Raw genomic sequence first — 23,588 nt, 5'->3', positions numbered from 1 at the left:
CATTTGGAGTGAAGAGCAACCAGAAGCCGTTCAAGAACTGCCCATGCATCCCGAAAAATGCACTGTTTGGTGTGGTTTGTACGCTGGTGGAATCATTGGACCGTATTTTTTCAAAGATGCTGTTGGACGCAACGTTACAGTGAATGGCGATCGCTATCGTTCGATGCTAACAAACTTTTTGTTGCCAAAAATGGAAGAACTGAACTTGGTTGACATGTGGTTTCAACAAGATGGCGCTACATGCCACACAGCTCGCGATTCTATGGCCATTTTGAGGGAAAACTTCGGAGAACAATTCATCTCAAGAAATGGACCGGTAAGTTGGCCACCAAGATCATGCGATTTGACGCCTTTAGACTATTTTTTGTGGGGCTACGTCAAGTCTAAAGTCTACAGAAATAAGCCAGTAACTATTCCAGCTTTGGAAGACAACATTTCCGAAGAAATTCGGGCTATTCCAGCCGAAATGCTCGAAAAAGTTGCCCAAAATTGGACTTTCCGAATGGACCACCTAAGACGCAGCCGCGGTCAACATTTAAATGAAATTATCTTCAAAAAGTAAATGTCATGTACCAATCTAACGTTTAAAATAAAGAACCGATGAGATTTTGCAAATTTTATGCGTTTTATTGTTTAAAAAAGTTCTCAAGCTCTTAAAAAATCACCCTTTAGAAGAGTGAAATAAGCTCTTGTTACTAATAGAACGAAGTTCATGTTGGCTAACAGAGACCGAAGAAGTTTAAACGGCGATTGATCTGAAGTGGAAATTGATGGGATAGTTGATACGACGTTGATGAGTTAATGGTCTCATGTATCTTGGAACACTAGTGACATAGAATAACATGACATAGAATAACGGATGGTAGCCGCGAAGTCAAAAGATGTGCTGAGGTTGCTAATAGAACTTTTAACGAACTTCGCAGCCTGATGATGCTTCCGGAAACTGTTTTTTACAAGTCATTTGCCTGTACGTTCATGAAATATGGAAACAAATTTTCAAGTACTCAGCGTGGACGAGAGAAAAATCTACATTGAGATTGTTCGAAAAAAAGAATCTTTCCCTATTCACCAAAATGTTGCTTGTCTGGCAGGCGATCTGTAATTGTGGCAGAATGAGTTAGCTGTTTATCACATCTAGCACCGTCAATGAGTAAATTTATAGAGAAATATACATTAAAAATCCTAAGGTCCATTTACTCTTTTTTGGTTTGAAGATGATCGGTTTTAAACAGAATTCTTGACGATCATTTTTGCCTGGAAACAAACTCTATCGAATATAATTTCTATAAGCGAGATGCCGCTTGAACATTTGCAACAACTCACCACCGGCTACCACCACCTATCGAGGGTACGAACCATTCCTTCCGGTCGGCCACCTTCGGTTCGCATGCGCACCATTTGTTGTTATCCTTCGGAACAAAATCAATACCACCAACCAACCGGACGAACTATCCACCCATCGGCAACGGCAGATAGGATCACGGTGATTCTCTGGTGGAGAGTAGATTGTGACATGCAGTGAAAAACTAGTGAACTTTGCGGATTAGTCTACAGGATTCTGCTCCTAGTTGGACGGGAAACTCCGAGTTTGCCGAGTTTCGAAAGAAAAGAATGGATTCAAGTCAGGATTCGGCCGAGAAAAGTGCTGAAAAGTAAATGTTTTTTTCCTTCTCTATCTCTCCGTTCGGAAACTGGAGTGTACAAACAAGAAGTCCGTGGCTATCATACTTTGTATAGTAGGGCTGATCTCCCAGTAGCTGTGAATGTGTGTATAAATAACCCACCCTCCGGAGCTGCCGTAGGGGTTACTGTCGGCTACCAGCTTTTCATCTCATTTTATATTGTCGATATACCATGCATCGCTATTAGACTGGACTGGAGTTATTCGTGAAAAATGGTGCCAGTAGAATAATTCTCTAGCCGTCGAAGTGACATTTTTTTTGGATAGAACAGTAGACGGCCATTCGAGAGAAATTATGTATATATCAAATATATTTGACAAGTCAGTATCAGTGCAGTGAAAAACTAACAATCATTTTGTGAACTGTAGCTCCCCTTTTGGAAGGTGTATTTTATACCCATCTCTAGGAAATTGATGTGCCTTTGGAACTTTTAATTGGTTTTCTCCAAGAATCAACTATAGAAAAAAAAAGATAACGCAAAAAGGTGCGACCTATTCCTAAAGTCCTACTATCCGAGGAGACGTGCGAATCTATTCGTGCGTAATCGTAATATAAGGAGAAAAGATCAACAATATTTATCACTCTACGGTGTCGCTTCTTCGCATGAATGCCTATTGTATATCTTTCAAAGTAATCATCATATCAAATCGATATCTTCGCTTCAGCAAGTAATATACACACAAATGTGAGTTTCATTCTGCTTCCGATAAGCAACGCAAAGGTCACAGCTCTGATTGTATGTCGCCATTTCAGAATCATATCGACAATTTATATATACACAACTACAAATTTTATCCCACTAGACGTAGAGAAACGAAATTTGCACAACAGCCGAGAACAACAAGTGGGCCAACAATTTTATAACACACAAAAAAACAACAACCAAAGCACAATTTTTAGGGAAAATCAACAACCAGGACAGGACAAGTGAAAAAAAACATGAAGCGCCGAAATGACTACAAAGTGGCAATGGCCGAGAGTATGGAGCTGGAACCGCTCGGTGGCATCGACAAACAGTCGGAAAACAAACGCAACGGAATTAACAAATACGGTAAGCATTAAATATTTTTATCTGCTTTCGCTATTACTATTTCACACCAATTTCCATGACATTCATACATAATGCATGGCATTTTCATATGCCGAGCCATGGATGATGACAGAACGGTGGTTTCATTCTCCACCACTTTTCGTCTAGGTCGTTACCATGCTTCTAAATATCATAATAAATAAAGCATAGTCGGCGCTGGCAAGCGTCGACGGCTGTGACCATGGAAACGTTCGCCACTGAGGGTGAATTGTGTGCTTTTTTTTTCTCGTGTGTCGCATACAACAGACACCGCACACAAGCAGGGGCAAACCACCCTCCAAAGTACTGATGGCTTCTATTGCCAGTCAGTGCCTACTTCCTTTTTCCGATGTCGATGCTGGCAGGCATTATGGGGAACAGTAGGAAGCAAAAGCACGACTCGAAATTGCATTACTCGAGGGAGGTTTTTATCAATTAAAATCGCAAACTGGCGAGCATCCGCTCACACAAGATTAGTTCTATATGTTGGCTGCCGTATCTTCTTCTGTACCGCAAATGTTCACTCTTTCAAAACGACGACGAATCGGGTCAACCGGATAGCAAGTGGCATCCTTGAAGAGTACTCCGGTAGAGACTAATGTGATGGCGAAAGTGGTGACACACTTTTCCTAAGTATCTACTCTTCCCGTTCCTGGAGTGTTGAAAATGGGTAGAACGTAATTCAACAATAAAAGGATCTTCTTGTATTTTTTTGTTTTTGCTGTTTCCGTTTGCTCTGAGTAAGATGACATCTGTGTTCATGGAATAAAGGATATGGAATGCGTGATTTGGTGAACTTTCGTTTTTATTTCGATGCAACAATATTCGGTGATGTTCAGATTTTGGTTAAATAATGTTTGAGGTAATTTTATTAGGTCCATGAATACTCGAAAGATTTGATAATATTAGACTATGTAGACTGACGAAGAATGTCGAATCTTACAAGCACACTATACTATTTTCATCGTTAGAATACAGGTGGAAAATCAAAGGTTCGAGATGACTGTTTGGTGGAATTCCAGAAGAAGGGATGAATTTCAGAGACACACCAGAAATAATTTTGACAATGATTTGTGAAGAATGCTGGAAGCGTCAAACCTAGAGATTGTCATTACATGATCAATATTAAAGGTTAAAGGTCGTTCGAGAAGTGGAGTGTTTCTACAATGTCTAGTTCTTAAGCTTGTATCCAGGACAATTTGAATGAATGCATTTTTGTGCTTGAGGTACACAACCATTTTTATCTACTTTACGTTTCGTCTTTGACTCGTCAGTGCATAACAATTTTTGTTCGACTGCTATGCCATTTAGTAGTTCGTCACAAATCCCTAAGATAGGTCATACTTTGATGGCTGTCGATAATAATTTTGTCTTCCTTCTGTGTACTGGCAACATATAAGATCATTAATTTAATTTCCAGGTGACCGATAAAAAAGATTGAATTTGGTAGATGTTATGAGTTTACAATACCTTATCCAAGACTGGACCCTTAACCCCACGTCATTCAGTACAGAACTGAGATGAACATTTCACGAATTTTCTACATGCTAAAAGTTGCCGCTTCTTTGAAGAATATACGCGAGAATAGAACTTATCTTATTTAAAATCCTGAGCCTCGGTACTAAACGGAATCATCATACACCGACAAAACAATGCGTATTTACAACGCACAGTAGAATATTCTGAATAACAATTTAAGCATTAACAATGCCAATATTTTTGTATTTTGATTATAGAGGCTTTAATCTTAAGGTCAAGAACAAGGTCAAGAACAAGAGCAAGAGCAAGAACAAGAACAAGAACAAGAACAAGAACAAGAACAAGAGCAAGAGCAAGAACAAGGACGAGAACAAGAACAAGAACAAGAACAAGAACAAGAACAAGAACAAGAACAAGAACAAGAACAAGAACAAGAACAAGAACAAGAACAAGAACAAGAACAAGAACAAGAACAAGAACAAGAACAAGAACAAGAACAAGAACAAGAACAAGAACAAGAACAAGAACAAGAACAAGAACAAGAACAAGAACAAGAACAAGAACAAGAACAAGAACAAGAACAAGAACAAGAACAAGAACAAGAACAAGAACAAGAACAAGAACAAGAACAAGAACAAGAACAAGAACAAGAACAAGAACAAGAACAAGAACAAGAGCAAGAGCAAGAGCAAGAGCAAGAGCAAGAGCAAGAGCAAGAACAAGGACGAGAACAAGATGAAGGCCAAGACCAAAACCAATAATGATGGTAATAAAATTAAAATAATATATAAAAATTAAAAACGAATGCTGTCACCAATATTTGTTGGTAACCTCCACATAGCTTCGTTAAAGAAAGTGTTAAAATCAAGATACTCCAGTAGAGTAAACTACTATGCTAAGTTAGCGGTACCCGGAGTAGAGCGCGGATCTTACAAGCTCCATCCTGGATGGATTCATAGTGTCAGTAGGATCGCAGTACTAGCCATGCAATGATTCTGTGCGCTAAGAACCGGCTGCGAAGTCTGTTGAAACAGAAAGGTCGAATTCCACATTTCGAATTTTGACCCATCAGTGGTAGAAATAAAAAATAACAAGGAATTGGAAATAAAAAATAACAAGGAATTAGTTTTATGTTTCTCAATTCAACTCTAGTTCACAATTTAAAATAATTCTATCTGCTGGATAAAAACACGATAGATTCATTCACACAATCCCCGGGTCTAACTGTGCCATGTTACCCCGTGTAATGGTTTTTCACCTCTACTGCCATTGGATAAAACCCTTTCAACGAGCATACAAGAGCTCACCCTTGTCATAAAGTAATCCCAAAGGACAATATCCGGAATGTCTGCAAATAGAGACCGCCATCCGCCTGATGAACAACTATTCCAGTTTGATTTGTTCAATGATGACTTAATATTCAACGGGAAGCAAAAATAATTCGAACTTCGGACTTTTCGCGTTGGAGTCGGAACCTCGGCTCACCTGGTTGAGATTCTCCGGTTTCATCCCTCGCGATACCTCGCGTCTTTTTCACACCGACAATCTCAATCTCCGAAGGGAAAGCAAGTGCGCGCTTTGCGTAGCGGGATGAGTTTCCAGCGGGGTGAGTGGGTGAGATACGGTTTGTTCACCCAGCCAAACAACCAACCCATCCACCCACTCGTAGTCGCAGCAGCAATAGCAACCAACCATCGAGCACCGCTGACTGCGATGGAACGGCGGACGGTACGGTACATGCGCAGCAGACAGCTGTCAAAAGCTGACACATATTCCACTCGTTCTCTCACAGTGCGACCGGTAACTCAAGCGAACTGCTGCTGCTTGCAGTGAGTGTGTGTTCTTTTTCTCGGAAAATCGCACGAAATATTTTAGAGGTTCCGTTTTTTCCGTATTCCGTCCGTTTTTACCCGTTTTCATTAGACAAAATATTAGTTTTCATTTTACCCCGGTACTTGGAGGCACAGAAATAGCAAAGCAGCCGTTTAGGCGCTACATTTTCTATCCATTGTCAACGATTCCGATTTACATTGGGAAAGTGGTGCCTCACTAATCCTTCGTCACCATGCCGGAGCCTGTCTGTAGTCAAAGGAAAAATGTTTTTTAGTAGTTAGTCAAAGCGTCAAGAAACCGAAGAAAGTACACTTTTCTCCGTTCGGTTACCTTCAGTACAAAGTTACGTGAATTATGGAATTGGAAATCTCAGATGAAAAGTAGTGAAAAACGAGTGAGAGCTGCCAGCTTAGTTATTGACAAATCAAAAAAAAAATCTCGGAAGATAATCATTTTGCTTGCATGCTTTTATGCAATTAGTGATGCAAGGATACATTATTCATGGTTCTTGTTAACACCATCTGAGATAATACAGTAATGACTACAAATTTAGGATGCACTTCGTGCAAGATTGTTTGAACTACGACTTCATCGAGTGGGAAATAGCAGCTTGAAGCGGAAGAACAAATTGAATTTATGCGAATCTAAAATGGACGATTGTCAGCGCCGAACGCATAGAAGCAGGCATCGTCGGGAAAGAATTATCGCTGGCAGCAGCAGCAGCAGCAGCAGTAGTCGGAAAAGCGTGGTGTGAGGACATGTGTCAGTATCAGGATAATATTGAGAAGAGGAAAGGAAAAGAGAAAAGGTATAAAAGGGTACCAGTATCAGTGTGTGCGTGTGGTGAGTGACCGTGTCCATGTGTTTCTGCTGCGTCCGTGCGTTGTGTTTATCAACATTTCATGTGAGAACCGGTATCACTGTTTTCACACCAGCGCTCGTGATTTCAGCTTTCAGTGAAGAAGGGTGTCGAAGAGAAGAGCATTATCAAACAAACAGGCAGCAGCAGCAGCAGCAGCAGCAGTAAGTGCGGAAGTTTAATGCGACCAAGGAATTAGGTTGATTGGTGTCCTCTTCCTGTCAACCATAAAAGCTATCGCTACTTTGATTTTCATAAGATCGGACAATCGCTAATAAAGTTTGCTAAATAAGTACGAGGGTGGTGCGGGTGTTTGTGGCGGGTGGTGGATGATTTTCGCCGTCCCTATTTTCGGTTACAGTAAGATAGTGCACGCGTCGTCAGATTGGCTGGAAACCACAGACCGGGGGGGCCCGTCAAAGTGTCAGTTGTTGGAAGCGGTGGCCCTGGCAGTAAGATTTGGCGACGAGAACGGATAGGCATGACGGAACCCGATTCCGACGATGTGGCGTTTCTTACAGGTGATACATGATATATTAATTGTAGCGGAAATGGTTTAATAGTTGACGGCAACAAATGACGTTATTTTATTACGCTTCGTCTTCAACTAGTCAGTGCATCACAGTTTGTGTTGTTTTTTCGACCTATACTAGCCAAGTGATTTGGTTTATGAATAAGCTAAAATGGTTAGAAATTGCCAAAAAAAAGTATTTACATATACTCCGTTCATAAAAAGGAATAGCGGCCCTTACACGTGACAATATTATTGTCAATCCAAAGTATTGTCAATACCGTCAATCCAATTGACTTGGTAACTTGAGTCCGCATTTTTCGAAATAATCAAGCGTTTGAAGCTTCAAATATTGCAACTGAACATTGAAACATTGAGAGAAGAGTTCATTGTACATATTTGACAGTTTCCTCTCTGGAGAAAAAGTATTGTCGGATTGATGAGCAGTTTTGATTTTTTGACAATATTTTCGTCAATCCAATAAAGTTTCCATTACACGATCAAAAGTATTGTCAATACTCCTTGTATTGACAATAATATTGTCTCGTGTAAGGGCTGCTAATCAAATTACCAGTTGAAAAGCTGCAAAGACTTTTTCATACGAACACAGATTGGAATCGCAGTAGGCGTGTGGTGTGAGTCGGAAGTAATATTGTTTCGCTTCTGTCAAAATATAGAACAGAAAACTGTTTGCATATTTTCTAGTAAATGAGAGTGAATTTCTAACATTTGAAAGTTTACATTCGAACTAGTGTGCGTTGTGCGATACCGCGCAAACATTCCAGAAAACATTTAAGCTGGTTTGGTCGAATAAAATCAACGTAGTTTTTGAATACGAACCAATGAACATCATTCAAGAGTTAGAAACAACTTCAGATTTTGAAGATGCTATAACAGGTGTATTCAGAAATGCTATCTTTGAGATTAATATGATGTCAATAACTGAAGTCAATAGAAGTCTAATAACAGGAATTGTATCTGAATCGTGGAAGATCTGTTTTTCCGGTTTGGAAGTTAAAAACGTCCGATTTTTGCACTCAAAAATACTTATACGGGTTTTCCAAACTAAGTTGCACTTATCCGATTTTTGCTTTCAGCCGTTCAAATAGCCGCATAATTCTTCAATTAGGCCTAATTTTCACATGCTTAGATTCAAATGAAAGGTCATACAACCTCATATAACTCCATATACCGAAATTCATCCAGACACAACTTCTGGTTCCGGAATTACAGGTTAATAAGTATCAAAATTTTCAGGAGCGTGTTTTCATACATGACACGGAAAAAGGATAAATCAAGCCAAATACTAGTAGTTAGTAGAATGAACTGAATCGTTTTAAGAAAAAAAGGTGGGAGGCCAATGTCAAAGACTTAACCGGATGACATAAATACAAATAAAATGGATCGTTCAGTTTGTTTGATGTGAAAGAATCTGGATTCTGGAATTGGAGTTCAGAAATCGAATAGATTTTAGTTATAGAATCCTGGTCCAAATTTCCGTTTTCAAATTGAGAATTCAGCTCAAAAATGCTTTTCTACAATCCAGATCCGTAATATAGTTCAAGAATCTTCCGAATATAGTTCATAAATTCAGTTACACTTCTAGAATTGTAGAACTGAATCTCGGAATCAAATTCTAGACTTCTGCATTCTGGACTAGAACTCAGAATCTGGACTCTGGAATGCAGTTTAGAACTGAATGCTAGAAATACAAATAAATTTTGGATCTGACTTCTGTTCCTGGATTTCGGTCTGAGGTTCCAGAACATCAGGTTCAGAATTCTTAAACTGTATTCTAAATTTGAATTCCGGACAGGAATTTTGGAACTGAGTTCTGGTCTAGACCTCGATTTTAGTTCCAAAATTCGGGTTCAAAGGCCATGTCTAGAATCAAGAACCTGATCTCAGATCCAGAATTCGGTTCCAAAATCCTGGCTTAGAATCAAGTTCTGAAATTCGGTTTCGGTTTCAGAATTCTGGTACACGATTCTGGCTTTGGATTCTGGACGAGGAACTGAATTTTAGATCTGGTTTCTGGAAATATAAAAAGAATCAGAACTTGAATTCTGAAACTAAATTTCAGAGTTCAACTAAATGAGTCAACTAAATTTTTACCTACTTTACTCATCAAGTATTTTAATATACGTTAATTTCAAGTTATTTAAGATTGTTAATACTATTGAAAATTCTGTCGCAAATTGCTGATCATATCTTCGATAACGAGGAGAAAAAAATTGATACGTCAAATAAAACAAGAGATGATCACGCTCAAAAACCAGTCACCCTCTAAGAGGGTATATTCAAAATAAAGACACCACATAGAAAAGTAAGACGTATTCATATCAAAAATCGTCACAAATTACTGATCATATTTTAGATGGAATGTAGCAAAAATTATGTTGATACGTTAGATACAACAAGAGATATTCACGATGAAAAACTCACTCTCCAAGAGGGTAAATTTTGAAAAGGCACCCAATAATAAAGTAAGACGTATTCATGTCAAAAAACAACTAATGCATTGATGAAGGCGGTAAAAAGCTGTGTCGTGTCATTAGTAAAGAAATTTTGATATAGTGGAACAAAAGGGATTTTTTTCTCTTTTAACCAACTACAATTTGATTCTACCCATATAAGAGCAAATAGGTTTAATGATATATACATAACTTGTTAAAACTGCACAGTTCAACAAAAAATTCAATAGTCCGAATGCTGGAAAATGGGTGTTTTAGTTTCCAAAAGAGCCTTTAATACAATATAATTCATTTGTTAACGTTAGCTTCGCCTTTGTGTCGAGACGCGAGTATTTAAACGGAAGTAAAATTTTGTGTTTTCTGAGGATTATCTGACGGTCTTGCGTTCACAAGAAGCCAGGAGAACACTAACGGGTCGATTCGCCCCAATCGAGTGGCAACTATTTTTCCAATTTCACCCTCTCATTTAGCTACTAACGCAGAAGTTTATAGCATCAAACCGATACCATTCTGTCTACTAAATGACATCATAGACTCACGGAAAGACATGAGATAAGAACTTGTGAGCACCTCAATGTCTCACCTTTTGACGACATAAAATGAAGACAATTGTGATTAAATGAGATTTGAATCGAATTAACTCAAATGTAAACGTTCTCGTTTGCACAGGAGGTGACAGCACCAGTGGCCGACCGGTGAGAGAAGGAGTAGCTGTTTGTTCCCAGAAACGCGCACTATGCGTGACAGCGATTGTGTTGGGAACCCTGCTAGGTAAAATGCGCTGAACGGACTCCAAAGTCGATCCATGTTCTGATGTGAGTTTTCGTTTTTCATCCGACAGCTACCGCCTTGGTGATAGCCTATGCGGGACCACAGACCGTGTGCCCTTGTGCGGGAAAAATTCCACCCGGTTACATCCAGGACGGGTACAACAGTTCGGAACCATTCCAACCGATCGCCACCAATGGGCAGCCGTTTCCATGGTTGCTGCTCTCGCTACCCAACAATGTGCGCCCGAATCGGTACATGCTGACTATCCATCCCAATTTGACGACGCTGGATGTTAAAGGTTTGCCAGATATGATGCTCGATTTTTTTCCATTAACAAATACGTTTATCTTTGTCCAATCTTTCAGGTCAAGTGACGGTGGAGTTCTACGTTGAAAAAGAGACCAATTTTATAGTACTCCACGCACAGGATTTAAACATCACAGAGAAGGTATAGTTGCGGTCATCGATTTGTTTGTTTCTAATTATTATGATTGGAAGAACTTTTCTCATCTCCACAGGCGTTGGTAGGACCGAAAGGGTATGCACTTAAGATCTTACGAATACTGGAGTATCCACCAAGACAGCAGCTGTACATCGAGTTGAGAGACAAACTGCGAAAGAAGGCCAACTACACGCTCAGTATTCGATGGTACTCAAAGATGATTACGGAACCGGATGGATTTTTCGTGGATCAATTCGAAACAGAGCCGGACATTAAAAAGTAACTATCAGTCGTATCAGAAGGGAACTTCCAATAATTAATGGAATGATTTTCAATTTTCTAGAATTTTGGCAGCAACTGTTCTGCGACCTGGCAGTGCTAGGAAAGCATTTCCCTGCTTCGATGAACCACATTTGAGGGCCTCCTTCAGGATATCACTGTTTCGGGATCGCTTCCACATAGGTCTGTCGAATTCGATAGTACAGGATACGGATGATGTTGGATTTTACATGGGCACCGGACTGGTAAGTAGCTGGAATCGTAAGGTCGTAACAGCTTTTGTATTCTAAATCGAATACCTATCGAATTACAGCTTCGTGACGATTTCGCTGAAACCCCTCCACTGCCACCGGACTCGATCGCATGGGTGATCAGTGATTTCAAGCGCCAAATGTTGGATCCATCGCCCATTTATCAAACCGTTAATGTGACGAAGGACACGCACAAGCCACTGCTGGAACCAACCAAATCGCCGGCCAAATTAACCAAAGCCGAGAAGAAACCTTTCCGCAATCTAACTGCCGTTCTTCTGTCGAAGAACCTCTTCAAACTAACGAACAATCAACCAACCACGAAACCATCGTCGAGTGCAGCAAATGAGACCACACCGGCCGGAGCTGTGGCCGAGAATGTAATTCAGGGGAATCACTCGAAGCAGAACGGAAATGGAACCGACACCAATCACACGAGCGCAAACGATGCTCTGGATATCAAGACGGCACCGGCCTATTCTTTCTATGCACCTAAACCCTGCGTAGACAAGGGCAATTTTGTGCTGCACACGTCCAGAGATATCCTGGAGTATCTGCAACAGTGGCTAGGTGTGGCATACCCACTGTCAAAGCTGGACTTTATCGCACTGCCAACACTAAATAGTGATCTAACGAGTGCACTCGGATTGATTGTTTGTCGGACGTCGTTCCTCAATTCGCCAGAGAACGTGTCCACCAAAGAGTACCACATGTCGGTTGTAAAGATTTCCGAAGGAATTGTGAAGCAATACTTCGGAGGATTGATTTCTCCGAAAGCTTGGAAACACGTTTGGCTCTGGGAAGGAATCATCAAGTATTTAAGCAGATTCATTCTATCTCCGATTCGGCCATTGTGGCCGATGAATGAACTTTTCTTGATTGAAACGACGACAAGAGCACTGGATGTTGATGCCTTGCAAGGCTGGGAAAGTGTCCACGCCGGAACGACCGAAAGTGGCAACAACGAAGCATTCTACATAGACAAATCTGCTTCGATGCTGGCCATGCTACAATCAGCCATCGGTGAATCTCACTTCCGTCAGTGCTTGGGAAAATTTCTGAAAACTTTCAAGTATCAAACAGCGGAACCAACCGACCTGTGGTCCATTTGTTCCAAGCAAGTCAACAACAGTAAGAACGTTAAAGAGATGATGAACTTTTGGACGAATTTACCGGGATTTCCGCTGCTAAATGTAACACGGCAAGGTGACGAACTGCACGTTACCCAGATACCGTTTGCTCCGGCCGAATTCGTAGCTATCTACGATGATCTTAACGAAGAGGAGAATGGTACCATGACGACTACCACGACGACAGTGGCTCCGACGACCGCCACCGGTAAGGATAAGAAACGAACCCGCTGGACGTTCCCGATCAGTTATGTTACCAGCAATAGCGAACAGCTGCCGGAAACGATATGGTTCAACACGACCGGAAGTGAGTAGCGTTTAGTAAAATTTAGTGGGAAAGAAATCCATTGCATTTGTACTTTGTTTATGTTTTTGTTTCAGCTATTATAACAATCAATCACTCTCCGAAATGGGTAAAGTTGAACCATGAGCAAACCGGATACTATCGGGTTCTGTACGACGATGATAATTGGGTTAAACTGGTGGAGCAGCTACACATCAATCATCACATCTTCAATACACAGGTTGGTATCAGAGATTCGGAAGAAGAAAATTACCGTGTCCATAGTTTCTAGTCGAAGCTAACCATCTCGATAACCATTTTGAAATTTGACACATGAAAACATTACACTCTAAACCAGATTTACCCAAAGTTAAGTTTCACCCAAAAAAAAGTGTTGCATTTTACACGAGGACAGTCTTTACATAAGGAGTGAATCGAAAAAAAGCTATCCACAAAATTTTCCTTCAAATTATGATAAAAAACGATATTTTATTAAAACTAAACGTTGATCCTTTATTGTACGAGTTTCGACTTGAGTATAATGAAAACCGGATGAAATTTAAGTTTTTTCTTCACGAATTTTCGAACTTTCGATCGAAGGCTCTTCATCAAGTTCCGGACAAGTGTTGCATCGCATGTTTTGGACGCTTGCGTCCACATATTCTTGAACTCCTGCATGTTCCCAGCTGCCTTACCAGTCTTCTTGAAGCCCCTCTTCACGATTGCCCAGTAACATTCGATGGGTCGAAGCTTAGGGCAATTTGGTGGATTGATATTTTTCTCAACGAAATTTATACTCTTTTCCGCAAGCCAACTGAGAGTGGTAAAAAATGGTATAGTGAGCCGACGCTAAATCCGACCAAAACAGTGGAGGTGTACTATGCCTTCTTATATAAAGGCAGCAATCTCTTCTGGAGACACTCAGATCGATAAATTGCTGCATTCATAGTTCTGGTTGTGTAAAAAATGGTTGACTTCAAACCACACGAATATATTGTTTGCCATACCAGTACCTTTCGACCGAATTTCTCCACTTGAATGGACCTGTCCGCATCGCTTACATCCTTCCCAACGACAACAGTAAAGTATTGTGGACCTAGAAAGGTTTTTGAGTCCTCCTTTACATAAGTCTCATCGTCCATCAAAACGCATGCATCCGGACACTGCAAAAGACGTGAATACAATTTCCGGGCCCGTGTTGCTGCTCTCTTCTTCTGTTCTACACTTTGTTTCGAGATTTTCTGCTTCTTGTAGGTCTTCAGGGAATTTCGTCTTCTTATACGCTGGAACATTCCGACACTCGTTCCTGCTTTTTTGGCCAAATCACGTATTGACATTGATTTGTTCTTCATGACTATAGAGATACCACTCTTTGGTCCAGTTTCGGGTTGGAAGAACCGGGTTTTTCGCCTCTTCCTGGTAGCTCATCCAAAGAATAATGATCCCCAAACTTATTAATGATGGTTTTAACACTGGCATGATGAAATGTCAATTTTCGCATAGTAATACCCTTCTCACTTAGCCATGTGTCCAGAACCTTAATTTTCACAACCTTTTCAATACGCGACATTTTGAAAACGCAGAATTTTAAACGCACAAACAAGTAAACAAACGAAACTAACAGCCAAACGCACAGCATGCTGTGATCTGAGCATAAAAAAAAACATCACAAATACATGCGTACTACACAAATGTATGTGGATAGCTTATTTTTGATACACTCCTTACTTGAAATCAGCCGTGAGCTTCTCAGATTTTTTATTCAAACAGTTGAAGGGCAAGAGTCTCACAGTAATAAGAAAGTGTTTATGAAAAAGGTAGATCAGTACGTGAAATAAAACAAAGTTTCTTCCTACCATTCACTGGGTATACACAGAACAATTTTGTTTGCTTAGATTTGAACGAGCTAAATCAACAAGTTTGTAACATAATGTGAACTACCTATGAGTCTAAAACCGAATATCTCTATTACATTTCAGGATCGCGTCGGCCTAGTATCGGACATCTTCACCCTATGTCACGCCAATCTGTTGTCGTGTGACTTCGCCATGGATTTGATATCGTACTTCCCGAAGGAACAGGACTGGGGTCCTGTGCTGGTGGGTTTGAAGCATCTGGAAAAATGGCGCAAAATCCTGAAATACTCCGAATGCTATCTGGTTCTGGCCGAGTACATCCGACAGAATCTGGCAAAATCGATACAGGAACTAACGTGGAACGATACCGGAAAGGAAGAGCTGAAACTGCTTCGACCGACGGTGCTGCTGAACGCGGTACTCTGGGAGGAACCGGATGCGATCCGAAACGCCAAGGAGCTGATGAACGATCAGACGAATATCCCACCAAACTTGCGATCGGTGGCCTACATTGGTTCGGTACTGTCGGGAGAGATTCGCTATTGGCAGGATTGTTGGGCACTGTACAACGTGATGCGTAAGGAGAACGATGTTGGTTCCGAAGAGCGAATGGAACTGCTCAGAGCACTGGGAGTTACGAAGGATGCCTGGCTACAGAATCGACTACTATCGCACGTGATCACACTGCCAGTGACGGAGATAGTGCAGGTTTTGGAAGCGATAGCCGGAACCCCGACGGGAGGAGCGATGGCCTGCCGGTTCTTGCAGGCCAAGTGGTTCGACTTTCAGTCTAAACTCGGAAGAGGAAGTGTCGACTTTGCCCGTGTGATATCCGCCATTACGCAGTACGGTTCGACCAAGTTCGACTATGACGAGGTAAGTCTAAATTCGCTTCTAAATTCTAAAACCTCAAATCAACTAAGCTTTGAACGTTTTCTTCCAGCTAAAATCCCTGGTGGAACGCTTCGGAGGTGGACCGGGAATGAAGATTCTCAATATGACTCTCAGCATGGTCGCGTCAAACGTAGAATGGGTCAGCCGTTCGCAGTCATCCATCTACAACTGGATCGAGAAGAAGTACCACTTTTGATAAGTCACAACAATCCAAACAACACACACACAACCAAAAGGAATTTTACTGAAACAAAGCGATCAGTTCGCAGCAGCAGCAGCTAGGTGTACCCGTGTAGCAGAAATTGGACACACAAAACAATGATATACATAAATCTATTTTTTTAGTTTTTCTTTTCGAATCTTTAGGCAGACGATCGGTGATGATGAGCTAAGTCAGTAGTAGTCAGCTAAGCAAACACAAAATGAAAACTTACACGTGCGGGCGAGAAAGTATGATTGTTATGAATTATGAGACAGCGCGCGAAAAAACAGATGTCATCATGAAGGGTGAAAAAATCAGCATGCATTTATTGGTAGTACAATCTCCGGCAGTAGAATTTTTTTGTAGTCTTATCCAGGAAAAACAGACCATCTCTTCCAAACTGTTCGGTACAGTCGTTCGAGGTTCTTAAAGAGTAACACTGTTTTGTTCCAACTGTGTTTCAATAGCAGCTACCACCAGCAAGCCTTTTCGTTTGCATCTTGGTTTGCAATTGCAATTTGCCTAAAAACAAAAACCATCAAAATAAAAACGTAAAACAACTATAAAAGGCAGGACTGATTTGTATCATAACGTAACCATAATACAAGTTTATTATCTATTAGTGTAGCGCTCGTATAAAGAAAGACGTAGATGGATGATCATTTAATGGATTGTAGAGTAGATCAGGTTCAATATGTAAGACTAGTTCGTTTCGATAGAAGTGTACTCGATTTTTTTTTGATTTCTACTATTCAGCACAAGACAGAAGTCACGGACAAGCGTCAATTGTCTGTGATCAAGAAATGGATTTGAGTATTACCCCTGTCCGTGTTCTATCCACAGAGTAGTGGGCATTTATTTTTTCATCATACATTAATCGAAATGAAAAGGATTGGTTTGATTTTGTACGCGTGTACATAAGAAGAGATCATGCAAACAAAAACAAAAAAAAACAAGCTCGCAATGCTCCAACAATAATTTCCTACTACGTAATATCACGTGACATGAAATGAGGGTGCAGCATATTTGGTGGACTGGTGTGTGATATCTATAATTTACGGTGCTCCGGTTGAGTGGAGGCAAATGAAGAAAAAAAAACAAGAAACAGTATTAAAATCAGAATCTCTATTCTCTATACCTATAGGGGCAAAGTCGTTTCTCAGATATATTTACGTTACGGAAATTGGAAGTTACCAGAAGGAGGAACGTTATGTGACGAATGGATGACGGAAAAAAAATACGGACAAAATACATTGCGATTTAATGTTCGGTATCAGAGTATACTATAATTACATTTGTTGGTTCTCTCTTTTCCCGTTCTAAACATTTCCCCCTCACTCACTACAAATGAAAAACTCTAAACTACTAACTCTCTAAGTCAGACGGATGCTCTCCTCAATGCAAAGTAACAAAAATCATTCTCGCAATATCTGTAATAGATTTTTACAAACTTTAAATGCTCATTGTAACTTGTGTAGCAATATCTATATAATACGTTTCAAGTAAAACAAAAAAAGCATATTATAAACTTAGTTCATAATTGAATACGCTTATTAAACGCATTAACATACAGTTACACATATACCAACCAAACACACTAATACGGACGAGTATTCTGCAATTCAGAGAAAAATATTTTTTCAGTTATTTCGAGTAAACAATTCTAGAGGCTGGATATCAATCAACAGAACAGTACTGAACAGGTGAAAGGGAGGGAGTCAAGTCAGCATTTTGTGTGCGCTAAGTTTGTGCCATATTGTTACTGTACATGCAAACAAAACAAAAAACAAAACAAAAACAAGATCACATCCAGTTGTCAAAACAATGATGTTCAGTACTTATAATCAGTTGTACTACAAATATGTGAGAAGAGTAGTTTGTTTCGACGTCAAAAAAAAAATAACAGAGAAGAAACGTTTAGCAGAACAGAAGCTAAGATGGTCAAACAACAAACCGGGAAACCCCAAAAAAAGCGTGTCGTAAAAAATAGTGTGTCAAAACCCAAACAAAAAAAAAGAAAGTTAATAAAACACTTCAATCTGTAACTCTGTGGTTGTTATTTTTTAAATGTCGGAATGATTAACCGAAGCCTACTAAGCCACCGAATTTTCAGTGCATTTGCCAGTGATAACACGCAGTCGGAGACTGGGCGACTGGACGAAAACAAATGATGAGACGATAAGTGGTCAATATTAGGTCAATCGACCGAACTTGCACAGTATCGTGATTCTTGATTTGTGGTTCAAATTCTTGCACACTGATATCATGTTTACTGAACATTTCAACAGCATCATGGCTACCATTGTCGGCCGCTTCTATCTCCATCGTTCATAGGTAAGGATAAACGATAAGGAGCAGAGGAAATAATAATGCTTCACCTACATTCCGGAAGGACGACGACTTATCATTCTTTTCCCTTGGTAGTCGCGGAGTTGATGATTCGGGTAGGTATGAGGTCTAGGATTCGCTCAAAGCTAGCGATACGACTATGGAATAATATGGAACCAAAAATAAAAGCACAAAGTGCAGGAAATAAAAATTTGAACAAATCTCACTGACTACACTATTTCTGTCAAATCGAGAATCCCATCTCCATGAATACTAGTTCAAATCACCAACTTAACACACAGAAGATCGATAATGATAAAGCGACTTCATGAGCCAGTCTCATTGAATACAACTTAGCTTTTATAATTTTTCCTTTGAATCACGAAAAATAAATAAAAATTCACTTCAACTTCAAGACTTTGTTTCTTAGGGCATATTCAGTAGTGTTCTAGTTCTAGATGCATAATTTATGTCAGTTACAAAATTTAAATCTGAATTTTATAACAAGAAAAACTGGCAGAGCCACAGCAGTGCTTTACTCGTGTTTCAAATATACAAAAGATAGAACGGCATCGTAGAGCAGTTTTAAATTTGACAGAAGAACTGGTCGAATAAATAAAACTAGAACGGCTTGCTGGGGATATGTTTGTTCCAGTTTCTGTTCTATTATAGATCTTCCATATAGAACTTCTAGCTGCTGAATTTGCTATTACAACTTGTATAAGAACGAGCATATGTTAATTCTCGTCTAACTTTTTGACAGGGGCGAGAATTGTTCGCATCCGTTGCACGCGCCTACTGAGATCGTCTAACGAAACTAACGGATGAAAAATAACACTATTTCTCGGTTAATTTTTCAAGAGGGGATATAAGCAAGTGACAGTTTCTCTTTAATCACTCTCTCTTTCGATTATTGTGATGTGATTAAAAAGATTTTCTTTGATATCACTATTCTGTTTGAAAGTCGAAAGTTTCGGGTATCATTTCATGCAAAGAGTTGAGTGATAAACGTGGAAACCGCTTGGTAATTAATAGAAGAGAAAGTAAACAAAGAGAAACTGTCACTTGCTTATAGGCCCTTTTTAAAAATTACCCGAGATTTTTGAGAATTTTTCGTAAAGCAATCGTTCCAAAAAAATAAATTCAATTGTTTTGCCTTATAAAAAGCATCTTTTGAACATTTAGTAATTTTTTCGTGAAAAAGTAACATATTGAGAAATAAAGCGGTCAAGGAATATTTTCAAGGACTCTTCTTAGAAATCTGCGGTATCTCAGCGGAGACTAATCAGAAGTGAACAAATCAAATCAGAATGTAGATGTTTTTCTAGACCCCAAAGTTTTTGTTGGATTTTTTTTTAATTTCTTAAATTTTTGGTGGTTGTTCAAAGTTACGATTTTCACATAAAAATCCGTCATTTTGTAGCTGTCAAACCTCTCCAAAGTAACAAAAAGGGAAAAGGAAAGCGTCTGGTATTTTACATATAGAGAGTGTGTGCAAAATTTGAAAATGATTGGTCAGGCACATAAAAAAAAATTCTTTTGTTTTTGTTGAAATAAAACATTTAAACTTCTTCGTAAAATGAGATAAAGACCCATAACTTCCAGAGTTTTGCTCCGATAGGCTTGAAAATTTTACAGAATATTCTTGATTCTTGTTTTGCTATCAGAAAATATAAAGAAAAAAATAAATGATTTTTCAAAAGTGTTAGACCCTACCCGCCCCTTAATTGATTTACTTAAACTAAGATTCAAATTAAAGGCCCGGTAGCCTGCTATTGAATTTTATATTTGAATTCGAATTCCGGTTCCCGAGGAACGGGGTAAACTGTGCAATCGATTTTCTCAGAGATCGCTCGGTCAATTTTCACAAGCATAGGTTTTTTTTCGATTATAGAGGTTTTAACCTTAAGGTCATTCGCCTCTTCGGGCCAGAAAAATTTTCTGACCCTATGTGCGGGGATGGGAATCGAACCCAAGTGTGCTGAGTGAAAGGGCATCGACTTACCCATCACGCTATACCCGTCCACAAGCATAGGTTAAAATGAGAGGTCTAGGACCCAATTGAATTTTATACATATGCACTGGGGTCTGTTTTAGGCGGATTTCCCAAGTTAAGCAGTTTTGTTTTTCTGTCTTAGAAATGCATGAAACTTCGAGATCTGGTGTTATCCCGAAATTCTTTTAAGTCATCTCTTTGACACTTAGAAAATGAAATGTTCAGATTACATCAGACGTTTCATGCATTTCTAGGACATTTGGCATCAAACCAATTTTCTTTCATTTTGCGGTTTTTTCTACGCAGTTACGTGGTCTCAAATTCTCTAAGTCCCAAATTCGATTTTTACAAAACAATTTTTTTATATTACACCAAATCTGGACGTTCCATGCATTTCTAAGATATTTGGTATAAAAAAAAATTTTAGCGTTTTTCATCTCCTCTTAAATATAGTAAATCAATATCATACTATACCCTAAGGATATAATCAGCTGCTTCCGAATACTAAAGATTTTAATACATTGGTAAAATCTTAATATGTTCATTATTTATACAAAACTAAAAAAACGTCATTTGGAAATAATCTTCCTGTAACGTTTGAATCCAATTGATGCAAACATTGCATTTAAGCGGGGCTGTTCGATGTAACGGTGACCTCGGAACACGATTTGCTCTGTACACGAAATGGGTCATCAGAATTCGATTTAGTTAACACCTCCCTAAGTCCTGGACTGAAATTATTTGCGTATAAGTAAAATACCTGGAAACCTGGGCTTTGTAATTAATATTTCGCTGAAGTATTGTTACTATTTCCAATTGTGAAAAAATGATTCAAAATTCGCGGTGCACAATGTCACTGTTTGCTACGTTTATGTACGTATTAAGAAAAGAAAAAAGTCACCGTTCTTGGCTGGCCGGGAGATGCTCCAGGCATGAATCCTTTGGAATTTTTGGTTTGTTCAAAAAAGCACACATATTTCAAATTTCTTCACGTTTCGCCTTCGGCTCATCAGTGCTTTAAGCAGTTCAAATTGAACTCTGCCATCTCCGTGACGACTGAATACTGGGCAGAATGTGAACATTTTGGGTTTTTTATACCCATTCGAGGTGTCTTTCGTTTCGAGATGAATTATGAGGACCCAGCTCCTCTTAACATCAACATAAACGAACTAACGGTACTTTTCGGGAAATTGAAAGCGCTGAAATAATTGATTAAAAGTATATTTCACTGTGATACAAATAATGATATGAGGAAAAGAAATTAACAGTGATTTTGACAATAGTTGTGTAGTCCTACGTCAACAGCTCGAACATTCTGAAGTAACAATTCAAATGCCTTTAAGTTTTAACTAAAATTTATAAGGGCTTTGTAAATATTCCAAAAATGACTACCTCTTTCGAAAAGTAATATAATAGTCATTTTTAAATTCTTTTAAAACCTTTTACAACAACTGAGCAAGATTTTGACCCAACCATGATTTTCTAATTGCATTGCAACTCACCGAAAATAACTAGATAAAGAGCGAGAATTAAATATTGGATGACAGTTTCTTGTATAGCAAATTTAACGGATTTAAAGTACATGCCCATAAATTATTTGTTCGAATTTACGTTTTCGGACAGCAGAGTTGTCAAACCATTAAGTAGTTAACGTTTCTCTCCATTATTTTTCTGATTAGTTAACCTACAATCAACGGAATTCGACACACATTCGCTATAGCCCAAATAGAAATATCATCAAAAATTAATGTGATGATGTGAAATACTTCTACAAATGCACAGATTGTCATCCCATCCCAGTCAATGTACTGAACAGACATCCCTCTCAAATGGCTTTGACATAATGGACGTTTTCTCTTCCAGTTGTGATTCTTGCCTCCGGTAATCGATAAAAAACCTCACTAACCAGAGTTTTGTATTTGCGTTCTAACCAGAGTTTAGTTTTTACGTTCAAATTGTCAAAAAATTCCCCCCTATAGCTCTCATAGAGTGGATGTTTTTCAGCTAAATTTTAATTTAATATTGATCTAACCAGTTTGAACATTCTTTACAGAATATGAAATATAAAATGGCAGTCTCAATTCATAGTTTCAACATTGCTGAACTGAAAATCGGGTCAGTTTCGAACCTGTTTTTCTTATATCAAGTATGCTCATATCCCCGTTGCTAAGTTCGAAACCAACACAGTTTCGTTAAAAGTGCTTGATGAAACTACCCTGGTCAGTTTCGGTTTTCTCAAGCGAAAACGACATTAGTAAGCAATAATTTTGATACCCAATTAAGCACGTGGCTCGAAATGAAGAATCACGTGGATCAAGTATGCATGTGAAATCTCCACACAAAAAAACTCGTTGCGCGCCAAACAATTTTTTTCGACGATCTAGTATTCCTTTCTTCAACGGCCAAGCACTTATGCAACTCGGTATGCACCAAACACCTATCGATGATCTAGTAAGCATAGGCAACTTTTTCAATGGAAAATTCCATTTCCCTAACTTTATGGATTTTTCCCAATTTTTCGGTACATTTTCTCAATTTTGTTGATGTGCGCATCCGACGGGGGTTGAAACTAATCAAACAAAAAAAGAATGATGTAAATCCGTCCATCCGTTCTTACGTGATGGTTGCTATTGAATTTCATCATGCTATCATAGGGTAAAGTGTGTAAAATTCTTCTAGATTTGGCTCAGAACTGATTCAATTTGTAGGCTATATTGGTTACTAAACGAACCGACTTCGGCTGTACTGGTTCCAAGTTCCCGGCTCCAGAAGTACTGGGCATAGTGGTCAAAAACTCTAAAACGAGACTCAATCAATTTTCTCAGAGATGTTTTGATAGATTGCCACAAACTTAGGCTCAAATAAAAGTTCCTATAGTCTCATAGGTTGTTGTTTTATTTCATCCGGGTCCGACTTCCGGTTCCAGAACTATAAGGTAAAGTGTGTTTAATCATTTAGTGCGACGATGCAAAATAAAGGAAAATTCTGATTAACTTGCCGTAACTGTTTACAAATTGAAAAGGTTATGTTAGTTCATACCCAAAGAAAGTTTTGCATTTTATACAATATTGAAAAAAAAATTCTTGACAGAATGTTCTAGTGTTTTTTTTTTGGAAAAATAAGTAATATGAGAACTTTATTATTCCTATTCAAGATTTAGAAGTTTATTTTCTTAAATCCCTCAATAATATTTTTTTTTAAATATGAGGAATAGATAAGCGGTTGAAACATTTTTAGTCAATTGACAAT

General features: G+C 39.0%; 1 protein-coding gene across 2 annotated transcripts; it reads left to right on the top strand.

Annotated features, from left to right (window-relative positions):
* The first annotated feature begins 1,445 nt into the window (after positions 1–1,445).
* LOC131429570 (endoplasmic reticulum aminopeptidase 2) lies at positions 1,446–18,060 on the top strand. Of its 2 annotated transcripts, XM_058593786.1 has the most exons (11): positions 1,446–2,367; positions 2,436–2,733; positions 10,577–10,678; positions 10,749–10,976; positions 11,044–11,126; positions 11,197–11,399; positions 11,464–11,644; positions 11,713–13,087; positions 13,162–13,304; positions 15,043–15,795; positions 15,863–18,060. In XM_058593786.1, the coding sequence occupies exons 2-11, from the start codon at positions 2,622–2,624 to the stop codon at positions 16,007–16,009; spliced, it is 3,327 nt and encodes a 1,108-aa protein (XP_058449769.1). In that variant the 5' UTR covers positions 1,446–2,367; positions 2,436–2,621; the 3' UTR covers positions 16,010–18,060. The 2 variants fall into 2 exon arrangements, with proteins under 2 accessions (XP_058449769.1, XP_058449777.1); XM_058593794.1 differs by lacking the exons at positions 1,446–2,367; positions 2,436–2,733 and adding an exon at positions 6,017–7,443.
* The last annotated feature ends 5,528 nt before the right edge of the window (positions 18,061–23,588 follow it).

The sequence above is a fragment of the Malaya genurostris genome, chromosome 1 (assembly GCF_030247185.1).
Source record: "Malaya genurostris strain Urasoe2022 chromosome 1, Malgen_1.1, whole genome shotgun sequence".
NCBI classification, from domain to species: Eukaryota; Metazoa; Arthropoda; class Insecta; order Diptera; family Culicidae; genus Malaya; species Malaya genurostris.
This window is presented reverse-complemented; position numbering and strand designations above follow the sequence as displayed.

What these genes read in the sequence shown, in the direction of transcription:
- LOC131429570 (XM_058593786.1), top strand. Translation starts at nt 2,622, where the DNA reads ATGAAGCGCCGAAATGACTACAAAGTGGCAATGGCCGAGAGTATGGAG. An exon ending in TGTGTTGGGAACCCTGCTAG is followed by an intron (nt 10,679 to 10,748) that starts GTAAAATGCGCT and finishes TTCATCCGACAG; the next exon opens with CTACCGCCTTGGTGATAGCC. An exon ending in ATTTAAACATCACAGAGAAG is followed by an intron (nt 11,127 to 11,196) that starts GTATAGTTGCGG and finishes TCATCTCCACAG; the next exon opens with GCGTTGGTAGGACCGAAAGG.